General features: G+C 44.1%; 2 protein-coding genes across 2 annotated transcripts in view; one reads left to right on the top strand and one right to left on the bottom strand.

Moving 5' to 3' along the window:
- Positions 1 to 10,000, top strand: part of LOC138027831 (ceramide phosphoethanolamine synthase-like) — a 74,786-nt gene that overhangs the window by 56,519 nt on the left and 8,267 nt on the right. Inside the window, exon 3 of the mRNA XM_068875451.1 lies at positions 9,624 to 9,704. Within this exon, the coding sequence (XP_068731552.1) occupies positions 9,624 to 9,704 (81 nt within the window). The remainder of the gene's footprint in view (positions 1 to 9,623; positions 9,705 to 10,000) is intronic.
- On the bottom strand, positions 7,535 to 8,636 carry LOC138027833 (craniofacial development protein 2-like). Its single transcript, XM_068875452.1, has one exon. The coding sequence runs from the start codon at positions 8,495 to 8,497 to the stop codon at positions 7,535 to 7,537; it is 963 nt and encodes a 320-aa protein (XP_068731553.1). The 5' UTR covers positions 8,498 to 8,636.

Genomic DNA, 10,000 nt, shown 5'->3' with positions numbered 1-10,000 from the left:
CAGTGGAAGGGCATGGTGAAGCAAATTCTGCTGTAGCATACCCAATGAAGCGTGCAAGGAAATATGAGTTCAGTTTCTGTATTAGCTCCAACCAGTAATCTTTATCGAATCTTATCCTCTCAATGGACATTCCTTTTTTGGTGTACCCGTGCAACCCATTTGTCCTTGTATTTGGGCATAATAGGGATTCCCTCTTTTAAGATTGCACATGTTGCCAATTCCTTTCACAAAAGAACTGGGGATCAAGATATGCTTCAAGAGGGATAACGTGAAACTTTGTTTCAGTGCACTTGACTTCCAGTAATCCAAATGGGTCTTCACAATTGGGTTCTACGACCTTTCCATCAGGGGAACATCCAAGCACTGGACAATTTGCTTACGCAACAAATCCACTTTTGGAAACATACACAGGTGTCTTTTTACTGTGCATATAATTGACATACAAGGAAGGGTTACGTTTTTGCAAACGTTGGCCGTGTAGCACTTAACTATTGGAGAGTTGTGAAGTGCTTGTTTTCTACCTGTATGAACCATGAGCATAAGGCCCCGCACAAGGACAGAGAAAAACTCTGACCTGGGTGGGAATTGAGAATCCATGACATTTGGGTTAGATCACCGCTGCTCTACCAATTGAGCTACAAGGTCAGACAGCAGCAGGTCGTGGGAATTTAGGATGTCAATGTCACGGCAATAAATATGTACAAGTAACGTTTTTGCAAACATATTGCCATAATAATAAAGTATTCTCGTTTGTCTCACAATGTGGTCACTTGTGATGTAGATTGTGACGTTTCGACTGCATACTGCTAGTCTTCATCAGGCGATGAGGTCAACTGGTTACGCATTACCTTTCAAGCAGGATGCTCCGCTGTGATTGGTTGGTTTTCAGCAGCTGTGATTGGTGCATTTCAATCCTCGCTGTTTCGGTGTGTTGTTCCTTCAGCGGTCCGCTGTCGTACGGTTCTCCTGTTGTTGATTCTTGATCATGGGCATCCATGCTTCGGGGATTTCTATTCCACTATCCCTGTTGATGTTGTCGGGGTGAAGTCTTATGTGAATCGCCTTTTTGACCCTGTGTGTGTAACAATGAGGATCACGATCAATAACCTTTACTTTGTTCCAAAGCGGGTGGTGTCCGGTGTTGTTACCCTCTACGACCTGCTCCCGTCTGACCTTGTAGTTCGTGGGTTTAATGACCACCCAGGCCAGAGTTTTTCTGTCCTTGTGTGGGCCCATTTCCATTAGTAGGGCTAATGCTCACATGGTTCATGGGTAGAAGACTAGCACTTCACGTTACCTTCTAATAGTTAGGTAAGTCTGATATAATTGAGATTGTTTTCAATGGCCACTGGCTCATACTTAATGCCATGAGAAGTATGTTGTGATTGAAATATCTTGGGGTGCATAATGTCCTTTGCAAATTTTTCATAGTTTCTCTGTCTTTGAGAGATGAGGTGGAACAGTAAAACGCAGTAAAACGAAACTTCCGTTCATTTTTCTGAATTTGTTTGGATCAACTATGTTCTTGTCTCTCCGGGATTGAATAAAGTTGTCGGTGCTGTTGGATTTGGAAGGAAAACTACAGGATTATTCAGTAAAATGAACCCTATAATTATATTCTAATCGCACCGCTTTATTTTTTACTCCTTTACACCTGTCGCCGCGGCAGTTCAGCCAAAATTTCAGGGCATCGTTATTAAGTTCTGATCGCTTTCGTCCACCAAATGAAGAACCCGGAATGTCATCTTCCGTCAAGCAAAGACCCATGAAGCCACAAACTTGCATATACTTACTACAACGACCTCAAAGCAAGGAAAAGATTTCAATCCGAGTGAAAACGTTTAAGTTCGCGTGGATATTTACAGAACTCGCCTCACTTGCCTCGTTGTCATGTACTCGGTCCAGACTATGGCCGGGCTTCCGCCATTTATGAATATGTTGTGTGTTATGGTCAATTGACACCTGTCAAAACAAGTCATCCGCTGACCAGTATCACGTTCGCATATTGCGGGTGTGTTTCGATCTCACTGAGGTCAGCTGTTCTTTTAAGTTGACCGTTGACCAGGTGCTCGTTTTCTATTGGATCGCAGGCTGAAGCCTAGTTAACTGCTAAACATATTTCGCGTGCTTTCTGTGGCCTGACGCGGCTACACGGTCATACTACGTCAACTAAAGCTGTTAATAGCATAGGCGGCCCAAGCTCACATTACGCGTGAGATGTGGCTGTGAAAAGCATCACGTAAGCAACAACACTGTTCAAGGCAATTTTTCTTCTTTTTTGAGCAAGTTTCACGGCAATTGCTAAGGAGCAAAGACGCCAAAGGTTTTCAATGAATGAACGAAATAAAGTGAGTTAACTCACCTTGTTTATTTTGTTTTGTGTTTTCGAGCCGTTTTAAAGCTGTTTTGGGACGTTGTTGTTTGAGAGGCTGTCGTAATCTTCCCAAGACGAAGTCAAGGCTGGACACAGCGATTCACGGAGAAATGTACTCAAAAGCCTTTTTCTCAATGAAAAGCGAGTTCCCTGTGCAGTTTTTTCTTCCAACGAAAAGGGCATAGTCTGTTTTCTTTCCCGTCTGATCAGCTTGCTAAAAGCATTATCCTTTCATCCCAGTTGTCTGCCGATGTTTGTGCTCATCTTTTCGACTATGGGACTGAAATTAGGGATCTTTCCCGCCTGCAAGCCCTGCTTACCCATTCCTTACACAGTCGAATCCTGTTCATGAAAATATACGTGGACTGTGTCGTGGACTGAGGGGAAAGTGCTGTATTTCAAAGAGCACTTGCACGTGGGCAAGATCCTTAATTTCAGTCCCGTAGTCGAAAAGCTGAGCACAAGCATTGGTGGACAACTGTGCAGTCTGAAAATGTGAACTGAGGGAATCTTTCTCAATCGAGCCAAAAGGATAATACTTTCAGCAAGCTGATCAGACAGGGAGCAACACAAACTATGCTCTTTTCGTTGGAAGGAAGCAAACTCGCTTTTCAGCGAAAAATAGGCTTTCGAGTACATTTCCCCGTGAATCGCTGTGCCCAGTCTTGACTTCGTCTTAGGAAGATTTAAGGAGGTTCGAAATAGTTTCCCCTTTTTTTCAAACCAACAAACATCGCGTGCACGCGAATGAGCGAGAGACGCATGCATAAATGCCGATCTTTTAACCCCTTCATTTTTCCTGATTTTGCAACTTTACTCGCTTATATCTTTGTTTCCGGACGGTGAATTTTTTTCATTTTTTGCCCGTTAGCTTAGATTAATTTAAAACGTTTTTCTCTCAAATTTTAAAAAATGCTGTAAGTGAAAAAAGAAATTAGCGACACATTTCAAAAAAACTTATTTTTGTGAAAAACTTACCTACAGATTTTGGTGAATTTTAAATATATTAGAGATTATTTCAAACAATATCTGATAACGCTGAATGGGAAGATTTCACCGTCCCGTTTTTTCAAAAAAGACAATATATCTTGATTTTAAGGCTCAAAGAAATGCCATATATCTTTGCCAATGAAAATGTGATGTGTGAAATCTATGATGGGTGCTTAAAACCCTGGCCAAATTTTGTCTTGATATGATTACCCTAACTGTATCTAAAAACAAAGTATGTTTATTTGTTTGAAAAAAGGAGAAACTGTTTCGAGCCTCCTTAATACGACAGCCTCTCGAACAACAACGTCCCAACACAGTTTTAAAAAGGCTCGAAAAGACAAAACAAAATGAACAAGGTGAGTTAACGTACTTTATTTGGTTCATTCATTGAAAACATTCGGCTTCTTTGATCCTTTGTGAAACTAACTCAAAAAACAAAGGAAAATGTTGTCTAGAACAGTGTTGTTGCTAACGTGACGTTTTGACAGTCACGTCTCGCGCGTAACGCGAGCTTGGGCCGCCTATGTTAACAGCCAGCGCTTTTCGTGTTCAAGTGGACAACGCTTTGGAAAAAAAATTTTTCTGCATTTTTCGCCAGTGTCAATCCAGGTTTGACATACATAGCTGTGGTCAGGACAACACTGGGGCTACGCAGTTCTTCAAGTCAAGCATGGGAGGGATATTAACTTAAAGCTGAGTGCATATGTTTAGTTTGTTTAGAGCTGCTTTTTGCATATCTTTAGAAGATTTTAAATTTTGATAAGGTCGCATGATGCCTGGACAACCTATGACAGAAGAACAGAAATGAAAGAAGAGAGAAAGAGAGCGACAAAACAGTATAACAGTAATAGCTCAAACTTCGTGAAAGAAGTTACACCACAAATTCTTTTCTTGGACATTTTTACGGTTGACTTGCCACAACTCGACCTTACGAGAATCCCAGGAGAAAATGTTTTGGGAACCAAAGCGTGATTTTTCGGACACGAAGCGGATGAGTGAGCGATGAGACGAAGGGCTTTTCGAAAGTCTATTTTTACGGATGGGTCATTTCAAGTGGATTCGTACTTTAAACATGGTTTGATCGTTTTTGCCTTTGTTCAGGAATGAAACTCGAACTTTTATTCTCAAAAATAACAATCATCTGTGCTCTTTTTGGACATAACGAAATATTTGATTTTGTTTGTTTTTCTCTAAAAATGCAAGGGAACAAGTGTTTTCTACTCCGTTTGCCTACACTGTAACTTTTTTTTCGATGCGCCTCGACAATGACAAAAACATTTTACCCTTATGTTATAAACACGTAATCGCAATGAGTTTTCGTAAAATTGAGAAATATCACTAGCTTGTGTTCTCAGAAGTTTATGTCAAGCACGTACAGGTAATTTGTTGGTTTGGTTTTTGAAGTTGGTCCTTTGTTGGTTGCCGTATTTGGCCAATTCTTGTTCCAAGCAAAGCTGGCATGTTTCACTGAAATACATCAAAATGTGAATGATCTCGTGGAATAAAGTAAAACAATAAAACTCTTTTTTGACCTTGAACTGACCAAATTTCCTAACGCCGATCTGTCACGTCACGAGAGATAGTATAGAAATAGTATGTCTGTGAGTTCTAATTTTAGCGTGATTCCTATTGCTGGCTTTTGCGGCTTTTGACAGTCGACTCTGAAATGGCTTTTCCCTTTTCCGTTCATCTGCCGAGGATTTGCTTGTTTTCTTTTAAAACACATGCGATACTATATAGTTGGGCAATGAATTTCTCTGAAGAAGAAAGTGAAGAAAATGATTTAATTAAGCAGTAACCAGAAACACCAAAGCGTGGACAATTCGAAAACTTGTTATTTTCTTTAACCCTACGGCCAGTAAGGGAAAAAACAACCCGGTAGCTGCGCTTTTAGGCTTGCCTAATAAAAAAAGCAACAACAACAACAAGAATTTTCACCTTTCAAAGTTGCCACAGGCCAACTTGCGGCCTTTTTCGTTGTTGTTGACGTACTTACTTACTTAGGCCTTGAGCCCCTGGAGGGGCATAGGCCATCCACAACAGCCCGCCAGCGTCCTCGGTCCTGGGCGATTCGCTCAAACTCTCTCCAGGAGCAGCCGGTCTGCTTGGCATCGGCCTCCAGGTCTCTTCTCCAGGTGTTCTTTGGTCGGCCTCTCTTTCTCTTTCCCTGAGGGTTCCAGGTCAGGGCCTGGGCCGTGTGGCCTCAGGGTGTGGCCTATCCATCGGCATCTTCTTCTTCTGATCTCTTCTTCTACTGGCACTTGGTTGGTTCTTTCCCAGAGATCTGAGTTGCTGATGGTATTTGGCCAGTGGATCTTCAGTATTCTTCGTAGGCACGTGTTGATGAAAGTCTGAACTCTTTTGATGGTAGTCTTGGTTGTTTGCCATGTTTCTGCTCCATACAGTAGGACTGACTTAATGTTGGAATTGAACAGGCGGATGTTGGTGCGAGATGTGATAAGGTTGGATCGCCAGATGTTCTTCAGGGCTAGGAACGATGCTCTTGCCTTTCCTGTGCGGCTCTTAACATCTGCATCTGTTCCTCCTTGTTGGTTGATCACGCTCCCAAGATATGTGAAGGTCTCGACCTCTTCCAGGTTGTTGTCTCCCAACTTCACTGCCTCTCTGCTGGAGGCATTGATTTTCAGAATCTTGGTCTTGTTGGGGTGGATGTGGAGGCCGACTTGAGAGGCGTGGGAGGCTAGGCTTGTAGTCTTGTTCTGCATCTGTTGCTGATTGTGGGAGAGCAGAGCGAGGTCGTCGGCGAAATCAAGGTCGTCCAACTGAGTCCAGAGGGTCCACTGGATGCCGTTTCTCTGTCCATCCGTCATCTGCCTCATCACCCAGTCGATAGCGAGGAGGAACAGGAATGGCGACAGAAGGCATCCCTGACGAACACCAGTCCTTACATCGAAACGACGTGTCAACTGTCCTCCATGTACGACCTGACAAGCCATTCCCTCGTACGACTCCTTGATGATTCTCGTCAGCTTTGCTGGGATCCCGTAGTGTCGGAGGAGTTGCCACAGGGTGTCACGGTGTAGACTGTCAAAAGCCGTGAGGAAGTCCACGAAGTTGACGTACAACGAGGAATTCCACTCCAGGGACTGCTCGACTATGATGCGTAGCGTGGCGATCTGGTCGGTACAGGATCTGTCCCGCCTGAAGCCCGCCTAAAGCCCGCCTGGTGGTCGCGGACTCTGACATCCACTGCACCCCTCATCCTCTCCAACAGAATCCGGTTGAACACCTTCCCCGGCACTGACAGGAGTGTGATGCCTCTGTAGTTTTCACAGCTGCTGAGGTCTCCTTTCTTGGGCAGCTTGTTGATGTGTCCGTCTTTCCAATCTGTTGGTATTTCTTCCTGTACCCAGATCTTCTCAAAGAGTGGTAGTAGCATGTCGGCTGCTGTCCCTCTGTCCGTCTTGAGGGCTTCTGCTGGAATTCCATCTGGGCCAGCTGCCTTGCCGTTCTTCATCTTCTTGACGGCGTGGATGATCTCTTCTCTTGTTGGGTGATAGCAGTGTATTTCAATGTCAATCTCTGCTTCCACTATGTCTGGAGGGTTCTTGGGAGCTGGTCTGTTGAGGAGTTGCTCAAAGTGTTCCGCCCATCTTTCTAGTTTCTGTTCCGAGTCTGTGATGGTCTGTCCTAGCTTGTCTTTGACCGGTCGTTCTGGTCTGCTGTACTTGCCTGCCAGCTTCTTGGTTGTTATGTACAGGTCTTTCATGTTGCCGTGGTAGGCTGCTTCTTCTGCTTCTTGTGCCAGGCTGTCTATATAATCTCTCTTGTCCTTCTTTACACTTCTCTTCACTTCCTTGTGGGCTTCTGTGTTGTCTGCTTGGGTTGCCGCTTTGCTGGCTATTGTACGGCTCTCGTTGACTGCTTCTTTCTTTAGTCTTTTTGCTTGGATCTTCTGAAGGGTGTCTACTGAGATCCAGTCCTTGTGCTGGTTCTTCTTCGGCCCGAGCGCTTCCTGGCATGTTTCTGTGAGTGCGTCTTTCATTCCTTTCCAAAGGTCGTGGGCATCGATGTCTTTGTTGGTAAGCTCCTGCAGTACCTGGAATCTTTTCCTCAGGGTCACGGTGAAGGCTTCCTGAATCGTCTGGTCTTTCAGTAAGTAGATGTTGTACTTCACCCTGCCTGCCTGTCCGTTCTCTTCAGTCTCAACTAGAGTCTCGCAGTCAGGAGATGGTGGTCTGATGCTGCGTCTGCACCCCTTCTCACTCGTACGTCTTTAAGAGAACGTCTGAACTTCTTGGTGATACAGAAGTGATCGATCTGGTTTTCTGTGACATGGTCAGGCGATACCCAGGTGGCCTTGTGTATCCTCTTGTGGGCGAAGATGCTGCCTCCGATGACAAGGTTGTTCAGTCCACAGAGGTCAGCGAATCTCTCTCCATTTTCGTTCATTTTTCCAAGGGCATGTCCCATCACTTCCTCGTAGCCTCTGTTGTCTGATCCCACCTTCGCATTGAAATTCCCCATTAGGATGTTGATGTCTTTGTCCTTCAACTTGTCCAGAATTGCCTGTAGTCGGTTGTAGAACTGGTCTTTGTCTTCATCGTCATAGTAGTGGTGGGTGCGTAGCATTGGATCACGTTCATCTTGACGTTTTTCTTCATGGTCGTGAAGGATGGTTATCCTTGAACCATGCGCTTCCCATCCTGTCAAAGCTTTCTGAGCTGTTCTTGAAAGCATGATCCCTACACCTTCTGTGTGCGCTGCGTTGTCTTCTTCGTGTCCTGAGTACAACAAGAGTCCGCCGCTAGCCAGCCTTGTCTGTCTGGCCTGCAGCCACCTCGTCTCACTCACTCCTAGCAGGGCGATGTTATATTGGGGCATCTCTGCTGACGCTTGTGCTGCCTTCCCTGTTTCATACATGGTCTTGACATTCCATGTAGCGATGGTGGTGGTCGTCCTGGTCGATAGAAGGATTGTCGGCACTGAAGCGTCCTTTCGGCTTTGGCCCCAGCACGCCATACCTCCTGCAGGAGCAGGACCTTCCTCTCCCAGAACTGGAGTTTCTTGGGCTGTTGTGAATGCCTCTGTAGCAAAAAGTTTTTTTCCAGGGTGAGAGTGCTGACCCCACACCCAACCTTCCTGGAAGGAGCCTAAGCTAACGAGTTTCATCTACCTGGTCATCTAATGCCAGAACCCCTAGTGGGTTGGTGAAGTGCTCTTAGTGTGGCCTCTACCTGTCAACCTGTCCAGCATGGGTGACCCTACCAGGAGACGAATCTCCGGCCGGCATAGCTCTTGGGGTCACTGAGACACGCAAGCTTCCCAACCAACGACAAGGTTGCACTTCCGCCGGGAAGCGTTGTTGAGGCACTTTCAAATACATTTTTGTGCATTTTTTTGTGTTGAACGTGCCTGTTGTGCTTCGTTTTTGTTGGCCCCAGCGAAGTTGGCTTCCCTGCTTGCTAAAAAGTCAATGCCGGGAGAAAGGTCCTCCCTGGGTTGTTCCATTTACTCTTTTGACTGTCAACTGCAACGGAGCTCACAGAACTCGACGGACACTTTGGATCTAAAATGAAGTTGTACACGTCGTGTTATATACACAAAGCCGTATATATATGTATGGGTTATTGACCAAGCGTGAGGTCAAGATGGCTGGGTATTGGCCAAGTTCTTTTTTTGCGTGTTTATGGACCGAGACAAAGTCAACCCCTCAACCAACCTCCCCGGGCACCCTCCTCCTAGATCCACCCCTGCAACGCGTCCTTCCATAAGAAGCAGGGAAGGCGTCTAAGAAATAATTTAACATGTTGACTTTGTTTGTTGGCTTGGTTGGAATCGCAAAGTTTTTTATGTAAGCACAGGCATACGTGTAACTCTGAAACTGTTGAATTTTTAAGAAGGTTCTAAGATGCCTTTTAGCTAATTACTAGGAAAAAGCATTCCTTTTTATAACCAGTATTAAATCTCCAATATTTGCTTCGCCAGACTTGTTTTGTTTTTGAGCTACTGTAGCAAAAAAAAATTTTTTGGTTTGCATTTTACTGTATCTGTTATACAGTATAATAATAATAATAATAATAATGATAATGATAATGATAATAATGATAATAATAGTAATAGTGATAATAATAATAATAATAATAATAATAATAATATTTTGTAACATAAGAAATAGCTGAAATACTGTGAATTTTAAAGGCAATCTGCTAAAATATCTTTGAACAAAGTGTAGGCTACCTGTAGCCTCTTGTTACTGCTTGAATTGTACATGTTATTGTTTTCTTTCCATTGTCAGGTTTGGGTGCAGATGCTGAACTATTTTGGTCCATTACAGTTTGCATTCGTGATTGTGGTTTCTCAACTTCATTTAATGGAGGTACGGTGTATCACCCTATGTTTTTTTTTAATCAGACCACTTAAGATTGAAGTACAAATACATAAAAGTTTTCATAGTGTGGGTGCTACATTCTAAGGTTTCAAGTGAAGCTATGATCTTCGCAGTTATGAACGCAATTTTTGCAATTGCGTAGAGAAGCCTGAACAATTCAGGAATTCAACGGGGTTTGAACCCGTGACCTCGCGATTCCGGTGCGACGCTCTAACCAACTGAGCTATGAAGCCACTGACGTTGGGAGCTGGTCATTTGTGGGTTCTAATGATCCCGTGAGGAAT

Source organism: Montipora capricornis, chromosome 12 (assembly GCF_036669925.1).
Source record: "Montipora capricornis isolate CH-2021 chromosome 12, ASM3666992v2, whole genome shotgun sequence".
Taxonomy (NCBI): Eukaryota; Metazoa; Cnidaria; class Anthozoa; order Scleractinia; family Acroporidae; genus Montipora; species Montipora capricornis.
Note: the sequence above shows the minus strand (reverse complement) of the source record. Positions and strands in the feature narration are given on the sequence as shown.

Coding starts and splice junctions, on each gene's coding strand:
- LOC138027833 (XM_068875452.1), bottom strand. CDS start 8,497: ATGAAACTCGTTAGCTTAGGCTCCTTCCAGGAAGGTTGGGTGTGGGGT.